This window comes from Copadichromis virginalis, linkage group LG2 (genome assembly GCF_057382275.1).
Source record: "Copadichromis virginalis isolate Kocher_CV1m ecotype Utaka linkage group LG2, C_Virginalis_male_GT1.1, whole genome shotgun sequence".
Classification (NCBI taxonomy): domain Eukaryota; kingdom Metazoa; phylum Chordata; class Actinopteri; order Cichliformes; family Cichlidae; genus Copadichromis; species Copadichromis virginalis.
This window is the reverse complement of record NC_140619.1, coordinates 13,234,043-13,253,320: the sequence shown is the minus strand read 5'-3', so window position 1 is coordinate 13,253,320 and position 19,278 is coordinate 13,234,043. Positions and strand designations below refer to the sequence as shown.

General features: G+C 40.4%; 1 protein-coding gene across 1 annotated transcript; it reads left to right on the top strand.

Annotated features, from left to right (window-relative positions):
* The first annotated feature begins 1,484 nt into the window (after nucleotides 1-1,484).
* gm2a (ganglioside GM2 activator) lies at nucleotides 1,485-11,536 on the top strand. Its single transcript, XM_085471476.1, has 4 exons — nucleotides 1,485-1,705; nucleotides 2,781-2,933; nucleotides 9,785-9,967; nucleotides 10,112-11,536. The coding sequence occupies exons 1-4, from the start codon at nucleotides 1,610-1,612 to the stop codon at nucleotides 10,265-10,267; spliced, it is 588 nt and encodes a 195-aa protein (XP_085327602.1). The 5' UTR covers nucleotides 1,485-1,609; the 3' UTR covers nucleotides 10,268-11,536.
* Nucleotides 11,537-19,278: the final 7,742 nt, after the last annotated feature.

The following is a 19,278-nucleotide window of genomic DNA, read 5'->3' as shown; positions in this document are numbered from 1 at the left end:
TATTGTAGGTTCTGAAAATTGTTCTTTTATTTGGTTGTCTATAGTATCCAATTTTTTTGTAAGTACAACACCATTAATACGGTACTGTTTAATTCTATTTTGTATTGTACTGAGGTTTAAATAAAGGTTTGAATGAAAAAAAAAACTTTAGATAATTTCTATTCTGTCCTACAGCGACATCTACAGGCGTTATGGTGCAGATACAGGACGTAATTTAATTCCATGCTGTAGAAAAATGATTTTGCTGTTACCATAGAAAGAATATTGTAGTGTTTTTGTTTTTGCATTGAAAAAGCTTCTGCTGATTATCATTTATTTATTTTCCACGGTAATACGTTCTTTAAACACTGTGCTCAGAGTCAATCAACTGATACACACATGACCAGGTCAGGTACATGAGTGTGAGACTCCACCTCTGCTCTCCCCTCCTGTTTCTGCATTGTCTCTCTGTGTTCGGATGTTTTTATATGTAAAATAAAAATCTTTTCTGCTGCTTTTGAACAGACTTTGTCAAAAATACTTACTTCACTGAGAAAATAGTCAACTTGTTCATTTGGATGTATTTCACTGCACAGAGAACAAACACAACTTTAAAAAAATCTTTTTTAAAATTTTTTTTATCCAAATTTCACTCTGACATCTGAGCACCATTGAATTTCCACAGCAGTGTTTAATTCCTGGTTTAAACCCCCCACAAAGGTTGGATGTGATGAATGGTTTCAATACTGTTAGCTGTCCAGTGGATTGAAGATCCAAGACCACTGAGATCTGTGATACACTCAGATCCTAGCTCATCATTGGCTAGTTTGCTAGACAGTCACTCAGATTGCAGACCTGATGTTCTGATGGAGATTCACCAAACAGTTATAAAGAGTTACTATGGTGGGGTTTATGGTCACTGTCTTATGGGTACCACTGCATCATGGAGTTAAGGGAAATGATAAGGGCAGTAGGACAGAGATTAAGAGCAAAATACAGCACAAAATGAAAGAAAGGTCGCAAAAGCAATGGGAAGAAGACAGGAAAAGGCGAAAAATCCAAAGGAAAACAGGCGAAATGAGAAGCACAGGAAGGAACAGGAGAGAGTAAACGATTATATCCTGACTCAGATTTGGGCACACTGGTTTGAATAGTATGTTGTTTTTAATAGGAAAACATCGTACAGTAAGTGTGACTGCAATAGAGAAGAAGAAATAATAGAGCATGTTTCAGTGCACTGTCAGAAATATGATGCTGAAAGAAGACAACTGATCGAAAAGCTTGCTGATATGAAAGTGAAACTGGACTTGGTTGATTTATTTCGTAAGAACTCGAGAAGTGAAAGTTATCAGGCCTTATTTAATTTTTAAGGCAGACCGATTTGTTTGCTAGGATTTGAATTTTGTATTTATTTATTTATTTTTCATTTCTGTTCACACTCCACACCAGTTGGTGGCGGTAATACACCATTTTGCTGTTTGGCAACCACCAATAAACAATATAAAGAAGAAGACGTGCTGTTTCGTCACGTGACTACAGTCAGCGCGATCGTAAATACGGAAGTGCTGCAAGGTATAAGCCGTCGACGCTCTGTTTAAAGGCACTGTGGAACTGTGCCACAAACGTGAGGATGGACAAACGTGTGGCGGTAACGGTGCTCGTAGCTGCCGCTTTAGCTCAGGTGAGCTGCGGCTCCTTCGGGTGGAAGAACGTCAGGAACGTACAGGTGAGCCAAATTCCGCCGGGTACCAAAGCCTCTGTACGGGTTTTATTTATCCACACCGAAGCTCCCACCGTGCTGTTTTAGGGGACCTCACGTACTAAATGTGGACGGTTCATCCGTGAAACCTGCCGGAGTCGTCGTAGAGCCTTAAAACTGCACGTGCGTGTGGGGGCTCGGCGAGGTCCAGGGTTGAGACTACCGAGCTGTAACAGCTCTTCTAAACTAAACCCGGTGTTGTGCCAAAAAGTGATTGTCTGCCAAAAACTGATTTCCGGTATTTGCCAAAAAGCGATTGCTCATATTTAAAGTGCTATAAGTAACTTGTTGGGCTATAATATGTTAAACATATGTCAAATGCATCCCTTATGGATGACATAAAGTCATCTTGAGCCACAAACAACATTCGTGTAACAAGATACAAGCCGCAATCAGTTTTTGGCAGCGACTTTTATATAACCTTTATTTATGCAGTAAAAAAAATCTCATTAACATTAAAAATGTATTTTGTAAGAGTAAGTTGCCCAACAGGACAGCAGAAACGGCAGCAAATATTACAATAGTTCTGTAAAAATATTTTAAGTGGGGATAAAGGACCGGATTGGTTATAATGTAAGTACAAGTTGTAAAGATACTTAAAAAACAGATAATTTTTTAATTCTTTATGTAACCCCTTTGTATCCCCTGTTCACTGAAGTCTATTTACGAACATACGTAAAGATATTACACATAAAAAATACACAGAAACACTGGAAATCAGTTTTTGGCAGACAATCACTTTTTGGCACAACACCGGAAACACAAACTGAGCTGAAGAGAGTGGATCCACAATGGAAACATTAGAGAGAGATAAATAAATAAATAAATAAATAAATAAACGAAAAGGAAAAACACTGCAGTATCCAAGAAACAAACATGAAAGTCGTGAATCCAATGATTCCTTGATTGCTGTCTGTTTGGACTGCGTCACTCAGCTTTCACGTCTGGACAAGTTGATTTTCCTGGAGTACGGAAATGCGGGAACGCTCTGACCGTGATGGGAAATATCTGAGGTTTAAACATAGTTTTATGCATTTTGCAGGTTTTGGGTTTCGACTGGAAGAACTGCGGACCGCCTGATGCTCCAGCTGTGCTGAAGACCCTCACCATGTCTCCAGACCCAATCTCCATCCCAGGTGATCTGACAGCCTCCGCTTCTGGGTCCACGGCCGTTGAACTCGGCACTCCTCTGTCTGTGAGTACGCTTATCTATGGATGGCAGTGACATGAGGATGCTTTCAGTCGAGTTTCACAAATAATTTTTCACTTATGACTAACATCAAAAGGAGCAGATTTTAAAGGAAGCAGTAGGGTACTTTGTTAGTTTTAGCACTTCCCTTTCAGCGCAGCCACAGTGAACAAAGGGCTTAAATGTCTCCCAGTTTGAAATGGTTTTTGTTTAATTTTTTTCATTAGAGGGAGCTGCATTCAGCACACTTCACAAACTCACAAGTTCCAAACACACACAGGCAAATTAACCGGATCAACCGGTTGAGCTGAGATGGAGCCTTTGTCAGCTGTCATCAGGCAAGAGGTGGGCTACACCCTGGGCAGGTGGTCAAACACAAACGAGTATCTCAAGGTTAAAATGTGCACTGTGAGTCTCCTACTCATCAGAAAACTGTGCCTAATATTGCTTATAACTAGAGCTGGGCGATATAAGATTTTTTCATATCACGATAGGTTTTTTCCATTTCAGGCGATAACGATATCTATCACGATATAAGCCAAATAACTATATTTGTAAGATTTTAATGTGCCGTTGCTCACAAGTAAAATGTGAAATAATCAGCAGCTTGTTTTGACTTAAATATTTATTTCCCATAATAAGTTCAACAGGGTAGATGTACTTAAGGAACATGAGACTTTTTCAGATAAATAAAGGCAAATATTGCAAACTACACAAAAGGCAGCCGCTAAAGCGTTTAAGTTTCAAAATAGAACAAACAAAACAGACTACTAAATTGTCAATTCCACTTAGAAACAAAATATTAATTCTAAAAATAAATCTTAGTTTGTTTTACAGAAGAACAGACAAAATTGACTAACTTTTGTCAATATCAAATAAACTGAGAACTAAAAGGAAATTCTCAATCTCTCCTTGTTGTATAGCTTAGCTTTTCAAACAGTTTTAGCAGTTACTTTAGTCTGACAAAAGCCGAATGACGAATTAGCGCTTCCAGTCAGAGATTGAGCATGCACCGGTTTATTGTATTTCCAGACTTTCTTTCGGCACAATTTATAGTGCGCGCTACTGTTTTTTGTCAGACTTGAAATAGCCGAAATACCTTCACACTAGGAACTTCTATGGCTCTCCCGTTCGACAATCTCTCCGGCATTGGAACCATCATCGATTTTCTTTTCGGTAACCTTCGGTCACGCTCTCGGTTGATTTTTCTCTAGTCGGCACACTCATTTCCTCCATTACCCGGGCGGCACGGCGGCTGGCTGCTTCCCAAACAAATACACATGTGTGGCTTGGCACTTGTGCTGTACGTAACAAGTCACGTGACGCGACGCTGCGGCTGTGATTGGTTCGGCTCTGCGCTACTTAATTTGGATTGGCTGTTCTTTTTTTTTTTTTTTTAAAGAGGACAAGAGCGGCGAGGTCTATTGCAATAGTTTAATTTTTTGATCGAGAAAAAGTTATATCGCAATACATATCGTTATCGTTCTATCGCCCAGCTCTACTTATAACTCTTTGTATTTTGCAGGCAAAATAGAGGATATTTTGTTGATGCTTGACTGAGGTGAATAACTTGATGGATTTTAATTAATGAGTGGGTTGAATAATTTAGAGCTGATGGAAACGGACAAAATTCTTTCTCTTTATTCCTTTAGTTAAGTATTGAAATGTTAGGAAAAACCTGACTAGTTTATAGCAGTGTCATCCTCCACAGGGTTAACTTAAGTAACAGGCACAAGGTTACTCAACAGTGGTTTAACTGTCTGGTATAATATTCTTATTATTTGGCAAAGCAAAAAGTCGTCTGACTCTCTGTCAGAATCCTACAAAGTCCCAATGAAGTGTGCCTATCCCTAAATCGAGTACAGTTATTGAGTATTTTTTGAACAGTTATTGAGTTTAGTTAGACCTCGGCCCTGAGGAAACAGCTCCTCGTTTTATTGTTTCATTGCCCACGTGTACTTTCACTTTGACAGTTAAAGTTTATGTGGAGTGAAAGGGTCTTGGTTTTAGTCACTTGTGAGTAGGGATGGGTACCGGTATGGCACCGGTTCTGACATAAACGGTAGTAACCAGACCGAAAAGCAGCGCACATTTCGGTGCTTTATTTCGGTGCTTTTTTTTTCCTGAGATGTCACACACTTTGGATTCTAGCCAATCATTTTACCTTTGCAAGCGTAGTAGGCGGGCCCAGGTACATATGTTCTTTTAGAGCAGAGCTACAGATTAAAAACGCCCAAGGCGAAGCGGTCAAAGTCTGGCTGTACTTCATAGCAAAAGATGCAAACTCAGCAGCCTGCAACAAGTGTTTTAAGGTGATACTGTGCAAAGGAGGTAACACCTTGAATCTGATGAAACACCTGGCGACGCATAGCGTTTTTTTTTGTTTTTTTTTTTTTTAAAGCCGAGAAATGCACCGTATTTGATAGCTTGCTGCAAGAGCTCACATCGAGCACATCTATTGTGGGTGTGGTGCCTGTTATCGGACCCAGAGTTAGCAACATCCCCCAAAAACTCGAAGAGGAGAGTCCTGGCCCCTAGCCCTAACAGTGTAGCAGAAATGATGACTGATGATGATGGCAGCAGCCCTTCTTCTCTGGGTCAGTAGCTTAATGTTGTTTGTGTGTAATTTACGTTGAGTAGGCTCACCACGTTATTAAATTAATGCACGTAAGGTGAACTAGCAAACACTGTCGTAGTTACATGCGGCTGTCTTCTTGTTTGATGGCAGATACTCCCTTCATCCTGGCCAAAAAGGCTAAAATGACCAAAGAAAAAGTGGAAACGGCTAAACATGAGAGGTTTTTGGACAAAGTTGGTGTTTTGTTTTTTTTTTTTTTGTTTGTTTTTTTCCCCATTGATTAAGCACTGCTTCCAGCCAAGAGTGATACCATAAATCCCCTATACAGTGGGGCAAAAAAGTATTTAGTCAGCCACCGATTGTGCAAGTTCCCCCACTTAAAATGATGACAGAGGTCAGTAATTTGCACCAGAGGTACACTTCAACTGTGAGAGACAGAATGTGGAAAAAAAAATCCATGAATTCACATGGTAGGATTTGTAAAGAATTTATTCGTAAATTAGGGTGGAAAATAAGTATTTGGTCACCTCAAACAAGGAAAATCTCTGGCTCTCACAGACCTGTAACGTCTTCTGTAAGAAGCTTTTCTGTCCCCCACTCGTTACCTGTATGAATGGCACCTGTTTGAACTCATCATCTGTATAAAAGACACCTGTCCACAGCCTCAAACAGTCAGACTCCAAACTCCGCCATGGCCAAGACCAAAGAGCTTTCGAAGGACACCAGGAAAAGTATTGTAGACCTGCACCAGACTGGGAAGAGTGAATCTACAATAGGCAAGCAGCTTGGTGTGAAAAAATCAACTGTGGGAGCAATCATCAGAAAATGGAAGACATACAAGACCACTGATAATCTCCCTTGATCTGGGGCTCCACGCAAGATCTCATCCCGTGGGGTCAAAATGATCATGAGAACGGTGAGCAAAGATCCCAGAACCACACGGGGGGACCTGGTGAATGACCTGCAGAGAGCTGGGACCAAAGTAACAAAGGTCACCATCAGTAACACACTACAACGGCAGGGAATCAAATCCCGCAGTGCCAGACGTGTTCTGCTGCTGAAGCCAGTGCATGTCCAGGCCCGTCTGAAGTTTGCCAGAGAGCACATGGATGATACAGCAGAGGATTGGGAGAATGTCATGTGGTCAGATGAAACCAAAGTAGAACTTTTTGGTATAAACTCAACTCGTTGTGTTTGGAGGAAGAAGAATACTGAGTTGCATCCCAAGAACACCATACCTACTGTGAAGCATGGGGGTGGAAACATCATGCTATGGGGCTGTTTTTCTGCCAAGGGGACAGGACGACTGATCCGTGTTAAGGACAGAATGAATGGGGCCATGTATCGTGAGATTTTGAGCCAAAACCTCCTTCCATCAGTGAGAACTTTGAAGATGAAACGAGGCTGGGTCTTCCAACATGACAATGATCCAAAACACACCGCCCGGGCAACAAAGGAGTGGCTCCGTAAAAAGCATTTGAAAGTCCTGGAGTGGCCTAGCCAGTCTCCAGACCTCAACCCCATAGAAAATCTGTGGCGGGAGTTGAAAGTCCGTGTTGCTCGGCGACAGCCCCAAAACATCACTGCTCTCGAGAAGATCTGCATGGAGGAATGGGCCAAAATACCAGCTACTGTGTGTGCAAACCTGGTAAAGACCTATAGTAAACGTTTGACCTCTGTTATTGCCAACAAAGGTTATGTTACAAAGTATTGAGTTGTATTTTTGTTATTGACCAAATACTTATTTTCCACCCTGATTTACGAATAAATTCTTTACAAATCCTACCATGTGGATTCATGGATTTTTTTTTTTTTTTTTTTTTTTTTTTTTTTTTTTTTTTTTCTCCTCACATTCTGTCTCTCACAGTTGAAGTGTACCTCTGGTGCAAATTACTGACCTCTGTCATCATTTTAGGTGGGGGAACTTGCACAATCGGTGGCTGACTAAATAATTTTTTGCCCCACTGTAGCTGCAGAAAAGGCTAAGATTGTTATCTTTTTACAAAAGAACCCAGCTAAACATGAGAGGTTTTTGGACGAAGTTTGTGTTCTTCATTTAAGCACCGTTTCAAAAGTACCGGTTTGGTACTGGTATTGGATAAAACCTAGACGATACCCATCCCTATTTGTGAGATAGATAGATAGATAGATAGATAGATAGATAGATAGATAGATAGATAGATAGATAGAATTTATTTTGAACATTCAAAAATAACAAGAGAAATAAGAAAAACTTTTAAACAAAATTAAAAAACATCAAGTTTTCATGTATATATCTATATCTACAGAATGTGTGTGCAACTTGTGGTGTAGACTTGAAGCCGTTGATTAGTCTTTAATCTTGGAAAATGAAATTAAACAAAGAATGTTGTTTGGGTTACATGGTACACTGAAAACAGAAGCTTGTCTGTGAAGCATGGTCACATGCGCCAAATAAAGAGATGAATGAGCTAATATCATCAGAATGAGGAGACAGAAATATTAGAAAAGTATTATTACTTTATATATTTCAACTTTACTTAGAAGCACGCATGAAAACCACTTCCTGTTTCCAATCTGTGTTTGATACAGAGGAATAAAAATACTGTCCGGTTTGCCAAGATATATAAAGCATTTAGAAGAAACACCTGATGGCACAGAGCAGTCAGGTTTTATTGGATTTTATTCAGTTTTCTTTTCTTTCATTCCTCAATCGGTTTATTTGTACACATATTAACCAAATAAATAACTAAATGGACAACCAGTTGCCTCCTGTGAGGCCTACACACGGACACCCCCCGGATCAGGGCTGTCATTTATTTTTACAGGTTTAAGATTTTTAAATTTAAATCATTCTGCAAACTAGACACAGCCATATTCTAATGTTTAACAGCAATATTAAAAACTGCAGTGTATGATTGATACACAGTGACACATTACATTCTTCAGGATCACAGTAATATAATGAGCTACTGGACTAAAGTCAGTAATCACATCACACAGTTACAATTATGTGGTTACTTGTGTGACCAAAGTTCTTTACCTGCACTGCGAACCAAGAGAGAGACAAAACACCACCAACCACGTTGTTTTCTTCATGCATACGTCGCTACGATCAGCTGATTTCAGTTTGTGTGCAGGGAGGACGACGATGGTGGACATTACTTTTATTTTTATCACATGAAAGGACAAGAGCGTGACGGTAAAATTCAAACTGTGAATTATCTGGATTATACTGCTGACGCAGACACACACCGTTCTAACACAAAGACAACCCACAGCTACACCTGATCTTCAGCAGATAACAGTGATCCTGTTACAGTGTGAGCAGTCTGTTTCTAAAGTAGAATCGCCATGACGATTGCTTTGAAGCCTGCTGTTTTTCATCTTTGCTCCATGTTCATATTTGAAAACTAAGATGGTGTGTGTCTCCTTATTAGGATGGGAATTTGTGTCGTGTGGGGCCTCAGGTTTTTATTGTTTTTTTTGGTGATTATGTCACAGTTTATTACAGAGCAGCTAGAAGGTAATGTAATGAGTAGTGTAACATGATGTAGTGGTGATGGTGTGTTTAAGGATGTGAGAGGCACTTGGAGGTTTGTTTGTTTTTTTTTTTTGTTTTTTTGTTTTTTTCCTTTCCAGCTGTAAAGCGGCAATCATGCGTCTGAAACGGGAAAAGAAACTTTATCACTCAGCAGAACTTGTTCTTTGTCACATGTGCAGTGATAAGCATGAACTGTAAAACTCTGATTATGATCCTCTTCGAGGTCTCCTAGAATTTCTTTTAGAGTTCTTGGATTTGCTGCAGTGGGTAATTAACCTGAGGCGATTGTGGTGATGAGGAGTTCTATTCTACCTTCACCAAATCAAAGGTCACTGCATCATGTTTGGCCACTTTTAGTTTTTACGTTTGCTTCAACCTGCTGATGTTTTTCTTTATTTTATCTTATTTTTATGATGCTTTTTGTAAAATTGAAAATAATTCTGACATGCTTATGTGGCTGTTGTTGCGTCTTGTTCACGCTGATGAAGGAACCTGCTATGTGGAGAGCTGAGGAAACTGGAGTTTCAAAACTCTGCACATACTGAGGCAATAAACTGAAGCTTCCTGCAGATTTGTAGATTTAAGTTAAAAACCAAATACCTAGCACTTGCACGTTAGCTATGATAAAGGTATATGGAAGTATGTCGGGTATCACCGTTTCCTCTCAACAGGATTAAGGTTGCGGCACGGCGCTGGTGACGCTGCAGCATTTTTAACACATGTGCTGCTGTTTCTCTGTCTCCTCTCAATCTTTAGCTAAATGTAACTCTGGAGAAGGAGGTGGCAGGTTTCTGGGTGAAGGTGCCCTGTCTGGATGAGGTGGGCAGTTGTCACTATAAGGATGCCTGCGATATCCTGAGCCAGCTGATCCCGCCCGGTCAGGACTGTCCCGAACCGCTTCACACCTACGGCCTACCCTGCCACTGCCCCTTCAAAGCTGTAAGTCTTTGATTTCAAATCAGATCACTTCTCAGTAGCTGAGATTGAAACGTGTAGAAAACCATTTAGGGATGAAACATGAGCCCTGAGCTCTGTGACCTTTAAACATGATGAAACACCATGACTCTCCCTCTCTGTTCTCAGGGTTCATACACGTTGCCACAGTCAATCTTCTACCTGCCCAACATCGATCTGCCCTACTGGCTGACTAACGGGGACTACCGGGTTCAGGGGGTCCTCGGCAGTCAGGGCAAAGAGCTGGGCTGCCTCAAAGTCACGCTCTCCATCCACTCAGACTGAGCCGTCAGCCGGAGCCTCATGGTTTTAAAACTGGGAAATGAAAAAAGTTTTCACCAATGAGGGAGGGGAGATGTGGGATAATAATCAGAAGAAAAGACAACAAAAACAGGTTTTATGGGATGAAACGCACAGAACATGAGCTCCTGCAGCAATGTACGAAACCAGGCGCAGTGATGCACTGAAACATTCTCTTTAGTGAAATTACAGGTTTTCTCCACGTTAAGATGCATCCAAGCTGCTCTTCTTTCACTCTGTATGAACACAAACTGCGTCACTGTATCTGCTGGACCTCTTATCGTGCTTTTTAACCATTGAGAACGATTTTACAGGAGCTGAAATTTTATTAAAACTACTTTTAATTGCTGGAAAAGCTACTGAAGTTCCTGTTGTTCATCAACTTTTTATAGTTTTCATCTCCTGCAGTAACAGAAAAACTAATTAGGAAAAAGCGAAGCCTTTATGTCGAAATATGACGTTATTATTATCACAGGTATGAAATGATCTGCTCATATGAAGGAAAATAGATTAAAACATGGATGACAGAGATGCATAAATATGCTGAAATAAATCACATGAATACTCTTAATGAAATAATAGAAACCAATCTCTTTAGACTCAAGTGGAGCTTAAAGCAAAACTAAATCTCAACCTTCAGTTATTCAACCAGTCCTGCACCTCAGTCAGTCCCCAAAGGTCTGACTGGTTTCATGTGTCCTGAGGAACTAAACCTGTCACCATTAACATAAAGAATAACCACTGGAGCTCTTGCTCCTGTAATAATAAAGACTGTAAGATGGAGGGGATGGCTGTCTGTTTATGATTTCTTCATAATTCAGCCGTCAGCGGTCCTCATGACAAAACTTGGAACAAAATGATGTTGCAGCTCACTGAATTTTAGTGCTACTGTCTAAAAACCTAACATTTGTCTAATTTATTTCTTATTTTTAAACATTCTGTGCTTTTTTTTTTTTTTTTCTTTTTTGGGATAATGTCACATGTGTTATTTTAACTGGGAGCCAGTTTTGACTGTTCAGTTATTGTGAATGACCTTATTATTATTAGTATTATTATTGTTGTTATCACTATGGTTTTTTTATTTTTTATTTTTTTTATAAACTCTTTGTTGTTGCTAAGTGCCTGATTCATTCTTTCTTTGATTCATGTAAATCAGAGTTCAAATTTTTCTTGTGTGATGATCACAGAGAAATGTTGCTGTTATACATTTGACTGATTCAACACAGCTTTAAATAAACTTTATCACATAAGCTATTCATGCTTTTCTGGTGCAGTAAAATCAATTACCTCAGAAAAAAAGGTTAACGATAGGGCTGTTCGATATAACGATATATATCGGATGATGATAAAAACGACTAATGTTTCATTTAATGCTATCGTTTGTTTCGTGGTGTTGCAAAATAAACTGTTTATGGCAATATTTTTTTTCATCGTTTTGATGGTCACTGTAGTGGCTATATTAATTTCTTAAAGTTCTCTCTTTCTCTTATATTTAATATAACCATACTATGGATGGACAAGCGCCTGTTTTTATGCATTGTTGTTAGCAACAAGATGGTAAAACCATCACGTGTCCGCTTGTTTATTTTCCACAAAAACCTTTCACAATAAATCTCAAGATCTTTGAGACTTTTCAAAATAAACTGAATCACGTGAAAGAGTATGCAGAGTATTTACCGATGACAAGCAAAAAAGAGCTGTCAGGTGCTAAAAAATAAACCTTAGACTCAAACGTTAGAACAGGCTTTTCCCCGCAACACGCTGTGTAATAAATACTCGCAAAGAAAACGGCAGCCGTTACCACTTATGTCTAAAAATGTGTAGTTTCATGCATCGGTAAAACACTCGACACCAGACACACGATGCCCAGCTGGAAACACTTCAGCTGCCCGAGATTCACAGAATTTACAGATAATGTTAAATTTTTGTGATTTATATCGTTATCGGACGATAGGTGTTTTATATCGGGATATGAGATTTTGGTCATATCGCACAGCCCTAGTTCACGATGACTAAAACAAAGTTCAGAGGATGTTTCTGTTAGGTAGAGGTAAGGTTGCTACAGGAGTTGGTCCTCTACAGTGAATTGGCTCCTCCCAGATGAGGGAGACGCAGGCCGCCATTCGGCCTCTGCTTTGCATCATTGTGGAGAAGAATTAAGACTGCAGCAGGAGACACACCTCAAAGCGGCAAAGATCTATTAGATGAACAGCACGCACTGACTGTCATTGGGCTTCCTCTAACCTCGTGAACTCTGCCACACCAAACATTTACGGGTCACCAGGTCAACCGTTGTTGACCGGTTCAGAAGCTCTTTGGGACTCGCTTTGGACATGTGATCATCTCTGAACACGGGGCACTGCAGCTTTTATGTGTGCTTTTGTGTTTTCCCACAAGATGGCAGCATTTCACATCCAAACATTTCCTGAGCGTTCACATTAAAGAGTCACGTGTAGACCTGCAGCAGTAACAGATGATGATAAAAAATGCTTCATAGTTATTTTTGCTGAGACTGAATTTTGCTGATTTAACTGTCAAGACCAAGAGTCAGCTTTGGGCATTTTTAATCTGCTTCTCACTGCAGGAAACTAAATGTGTAACTCACATTCAAGAACGCAGAACAATAGAAATTACCCGCTTTCTTTATTTTGACCCAAACAAACCCACTTAGTGTTGAAGTCACGGCAGCAGTGAATGTTAACAGGAAACGCTAAAGAATACTGGAAACAAAAGGAGGAAAGTGAGGAATTACACACGAAGCAAACAGCCCAGCATAGAGTGGACCAACACCACTGAGTTTACATCCAGAAAAAACCCAATGGAATGAAAGATTCATGAGACTGTGCAAGAACGGGTTAAAAGAGAAGTCTCCACATGTGTTTCCTGCCTGCCTGCTGCATCTGGGTCTTTGAAGCTGGTGAGCTAGCGATGAAAATCAGCCTCCATGGTCTGGAAAATGTTCATGAAGTTCTTCTTTTGTGGTTTCAGCAGTGATGAAGGAGACACAGGGTTCAGATCAGAAAGATGATCAGCACAGAATAAAAAGCTCAGCGAGGTTTCTTCTCGCCTTCCCCTGCAGTCTGACGCGTTGGCCACACACAGCAGGATCTATGTTTTAGAGTGCAGTCGAGTGTCACACCACCTTCAAAAAAAAAGTGTGTGTGTGTGAGATGCAGCTGCAGACCACTTGTTTCTGGGCTAATCTCAGACAGGAAGTGTTTTACTTTGGCAGCAGCATTTTAACCAGAAAAGGTAACGTGGCTTCACTTAAACACCGACCACAGCATGTGGACACCAGGCATCAGAGGTCATACGGTTTGCATTTAATGGCCACTTCATTAGGTACACCTGTTCGGCTTCTCGTTAATACAAATATCAGAGTACAAATGCTTTGTGGATGGCAGAGGTCCAACTGTGTCAAGTTGATAGGAAGGCAACAGAAACTCAAATAGCACTTGTTACAACCGAGGTCTGTAGAAGAGCATCTCTGAACCCTCAAGCTGATGACAACAGTAGCAGAAGACCACACCGGGTGCCACTGCTGTCAGCTAAGAACAGGAAACTGAGGCTACAGCTCACACAGACTCACAAAAACGTTTTGTGGTCTAATGAGTCTCAGATGGTCAGCTCGGCGTTTAAAACATGGAGCCATCATGCCTGTGTCAGTGTACAGGCTGCTGCTCCACAGCATGCCCGAGTGCTGCTGCTGACCACGCCCATCTTTTATGACCTCAGTGCAGTGTCTTCAGTAGGATAACAAAGCTTCGTGTCTCAAAGCTCAGACTGGTTTCTAGAACATGAACCATATTTTTAAAAGATTTTTTTCTTTGATTTGATTTTGTTTCAAAATCAACTCATGATGATGCTTTTTCACTAAAGACATCCACGTCACCTTAAAGCTGCTTCAGCTAGCAAACAGTCAGTCTTTGCTCCTTTCTTTAGCAGACTGTGTTATTAGGATGAAGTTCCTTTCCTATCCCTCAGTTCTCTTCTCTGATTTCTGCTATAAGTATAGCCATGATCTGACTCTGAGAAACCCTCTCTGTGATTAGAATAACAGTCTGACTCCTGACTCTGTCGTGTTGGTCTGATGCCACGTTTGCCACAATTGCAGGACTGCTTAGTCAGCAATGTTCTGTTACTGAGGCACGGGCATGAGTGTAACAGGTGAACAATGGCTGCAGATTGATTTAGGATAAGCCTTTGATTAAAGTGTCATCTGAACATTGTTTCAATGGAAAGACAGAATAAGGAACTCTGACCAAAGCAGTTCAATAACACTAATCATCTTTAGGTGAGGATATTTCAGCTTCTATTACAATTTTCATAATTAGGCTAAACACAGACTCAGATAACAGACTGTCGGCAGTTTGAAATGTTTGAAACTCAAAAGTCTTTGTATAAAACCAGTTCTCCAAAGTAGCTGGACCAGGAGCACTGCTGGAGTAAAAGCTTCCAAATGGTCACGAAGGGGTTGGCTGGTTTTTTGCATGTTGTTTGTGATCAAAGGCAAAAGTCTTACTTGCCAGGAGTGAGGATTGGAGTCTAGGAGGAGTACTGACCTGGCAAAAAAAAACCCCCCAAGGTGAATAGAAGTTCACAGGTGGAGAGTGGGAAGCAGCTGAGCCGTTTCCTCTGCAGAGAACAGAGAAGCTGACCAAGGCAGGAGAGAGTGGCTGATGGCGCTTACGGAGGCATGGCCACATTCAAGCAGGCTGGTTTCCAGGACAGGTTCCAAGAAAAGAACAAGAAGGTGAACAGAGTTATCGGACTAATAAAGACAAAGGCAACATATAGAGAGTCTGAACTGTGGCTTCCATCAGCCTTGAAATGATTAGTCCGTCCTCCACAGGACACAAACAAAAGGATAGGACAATAGGAGCAGCTTAACCGCTCCACCTGAGACTTAAAGGTTAAAAATATAAAGTAAAACCCAAATTTGGTGTGACCATGGTGGCTTTTTAAATTTTAAAAGTTTTTCTTTGGTTTGTTTCAGTGCACCAACCCCCCCCCCCCCCCCCACCCCACCCCCTCGCGCGCAAAGAATGGCGGAGATTGAGCTACACAAAAATATCACAGAAGGATCACTGAGGACAACCTCTTCACGAAAGTAAACCAACAGCCAAAGCCCAAACTTGTCCTGTGGTCTACGCCAGCGCCATCCCACCTGCCTGCTGATGCGGAGGAGAACCCAGTTCATTAAATGAGAGCCAGTATGTGATAAACTGGGAGTGAGAAGGATTTTTCTCTTACATGTTGAAACAGTCTCATAATTTTAGATGCTTCATGTCGATGTGATGCAGACAAACACGCAGCTGTTGTTAGCACAATCAGAGAATCTGATTCGACAGTGAACAAAAAACACACTTTAATGTTCTTGAAGTTGCAGCAGCTGCAGACAATAGTTTCTGTGTTTGGCTGTAAATTAAATTTGGTAAGAATGTTTATTTAATTCACACACACACACACACACACACACACACACACACACACACACACACACACACACACACACACACACACACACACACAGAGTTTGTCCTCACCAGAGTGTTTGGTATTTGTCTTCCTCCACTCTGATCCTTATCTAGCAACATGCAGGTCAGCAGATCAGTTACATCCTGCTTTTAACCACACACACACACACACACACACACTGTCTGTGGAGGGGTTTTTGAGCTGCTTTCAGTGAGGGTTTAAGCCAAACAAAAGGTGAATTTACAGGGGACCTCAAAGCTAACGGGAGTTAATGGGGTCACAGATAAATACACACACACACACACACACACACACACACACACACACACACAGTCATGTGAAGCTTCTACCACTTAATGACAACCATGAGCAATGAGCTTGAGTTTCCTCTCACCTTCTGCCTTTTACCTTTACATATCGTTTGGGGACCAACTCTGTCCCGTTTCCAGCCACAAAGCTTTTGCAGCAGAATCAGTTCTGCTTGTGGATTCTGCACAGTTGGAGTCTCTCTGTGGATATTTTGCATCTATTTGCTGGTTTGCACTTGGAGACTTGAATGCTGTTTTTTTTTGCCTTTGTGATCATTTTTGCTTCATACAAAATTCTGTTTTCTGTTTATTTTCTGCCAATTTACTCAAAGAACAAACTTAATAAATTAATTTACCTGAAGACAGAATGTTTCAGTCGGTTTTTTCGTGGTTGTACTGTAAATTTTGTTCATTGTGTGTCTGTCTGCCCCACTGAAGAGCATTTTGCATTTTGCATTTCATTTTAGTCCGTTTCAGTCTGTGATGGACAGGAGGACCTGTCCAGGTTTGCCACACCTTTCCAGGCTCCGGCAGCCCCACCCAACAGTGCACTGGATTAACAATGAAGAAAACAGAATGACCTCCATCAGCCTATCTGATCTTAGTTCTGGATCGTTTTTGTGTAAATGTTAACCGTACATGTTATTTGCAGTGCTATTCATGGTGTGCCTTATAAGTCGTTTCTCCTCAGTTTCCACTGTTTCTGCATCTAATTTTGTTAATTTTGTATATTTTTGTCTGGTTTCCCTCTGTCTGTTTGGATTTACATGAGTTCTGGTCTTATCATTACAATTGTTTTTTTTTTTTCTTTTGCATCTGTTTTAGTGTGTCCTGCATCTGCTTCTAGCTTTGCTTCTCTTTTTGCTCATTTATGGACCTTTAAGTCCCTCTTGCTTGTCTCAGCAGCTGTTCTGTCTGTTGCATGTATTTTAATCTGTTTGTGTTCATTTTGTCTCTCTTCTCAGAGAGCACCCTCACACTATCATTGATGTGCACCTCTTTCTTGAAGTTTAGTTTGTTGTTAACTCATTTTGCCATCCTCAGGACCCCAAGCTTCATCTTTGGGACTAAAAATAATGTCAATCATTAAACTTTAGAGTGGAGGGTCTGGGGTTTTGTTTTTTTATTTTCAACCCAACCCAAGAGTGACATTTTTATCTACATCTTCAACATCAAAAATGAATGAAAGTGAACGTAGGAACACCAAAAGAAAAACACTAATAAGAACCAACTTCAACTACGAGTACAAAACTGAGTATACACAGGAAGACTGATGGTATAGAACTACTTAACCCCCTCCTCACACACACACACATAAATATTCTTCCATACAGGTGGTAGATTAATTGGAAGCAGACATATGCCTGTGTGTGTCTGCGAAAACATTCTCGTCTGCAGCTTCAAGAGGGAATGTGGTCTTGCTCTCTCTCTCTCACTCTCTCACACACACACATAGCAGACAGGCGGGTGATGCTGTTTGTTTAGGAGATAACCACATCTGACCAGCTGACCTCTGCCCTGCCTGGCTGAACTCCTGCTCAGGTTTGTGTCGCCTGAACAGACGACCTCCATCACTGAGGGTTAAATTACACTTAAATGTTTTATTTAGGATTTATTCTGTTTTTTTAATATTTAGGCGTAATTCAGATATTTTGTTCTCCAGTACTGTCTTGCTATTCTGGAACCTGATGTTTGTGTCCCTTTCACTATCGCTAATGATTTCTTTAAATCACATTTTGAAGTCAGTTTTGTGCCTTTTAATTTAATTTTGCAGCAAGGACCACAGGATACTTACATTTCAAAGTGAGCCCGCAGTTTCTGCTATCACTTCATTCAGTTTCACCTGAGTTCTTAACCCCAATAAGAACTGATGGAGAAAGTAATCTGATCCTTCGAGTAAACACTCTTACAAACCACAGAACTATTTTTTTCCAAAGTGCATCTAATGATTTGTAATTATTGTAGCTTCTTTACCTTTCAAAATAAAACACCCTGAGATAACTCTTGTTGTGATTTGGTACTATATAAATTAAACAGAACTGAATCTGAAATGAAACGATCTCCTTATGATGTCAGTGAACTGGACGGTTGTTTGGAGATTTCACATCACTGCTGATTACTTTCAGCTTTTTAAAATCACTCATGTTGTTGGCTGTTCAGCAAATTACATGTTTTGCTTTTACACTTTAGTTACAACTTTATTAAAAAAAAAGTCAGTTGCTTTGTGCTTTGCTTTCATTTCGGGCAAACTAATCTGTGGATCCTATGTGTGACTATGAGTTCCATAAATTATCTCTGATATATGTTTCTGAACAGGACTCTCAGCTCTGTCGTCTTGCATTTCTTTGATTTCATCAGTCATCCATCTTCCTCTCAGTCTTTCACTGGCAGGTGACAGCACTGATGGTTTTAGGCTTCGAATAGTCCCCCTCTGTCTGAGCCAAAGGAAAGCGATATGCTTGAACCTTCCTTGGCATAATTCTGTGTGTCTGCAGGATATTCTGAGGACATGCTGGAAAAACATTAAACTACAAGACTATTCTACTCTTTTTACTTTAAATTCTGAACTAAATAAAATTCAATTCTAAATTGACATGAACTGACTTTTTTTCAAAGCATTCAACTCCTCTCACTGATAAACAAACCTTTAAGTGCAAAGGAATGAGCGAAATGTGTTTGCCATGGCTTTCTGGAAATGTTTTGACCTCATGTGGCAGTGTGGTTGAAGATGAAACTCTCTGTAATTATATTTGGGAGAAGGCTGGAATGTGGGTTTGTCACATTAAGGACAGGCTTCTGGATTTTGAGCATTTACTTCATAGCTGGCGAACTCTTCAAGGATTGCTTTTCCAGGAGGTAATAAAACAATGTTGCATATTTCCAAATACATAAAACAAAGACTACTGTTCAAAGAGGGGGAAAGTCATCACTGTGTTCAGGCAGACTGCGCAGTAATAATACACTTTTAATAGCATGAACAATAAGTCTGTGTGTTATGGTTTATCTGTGTTTGTATTCTTGTGTCAGATATAGATCACTGTGATGAAGCTCGGGTATATATCCTGCAGCCAGTTATCTTCCCACTGGTATACAACAAAATTTCCAAGTGATTTAAGGTCCCACACTGCAGGTTGTGATGAAATGCAGACCAATGGGGGGGTAAGTGACAGAGAGGCAGTGTCATATTTCTCTGAAGGCACTCCAGAGTTG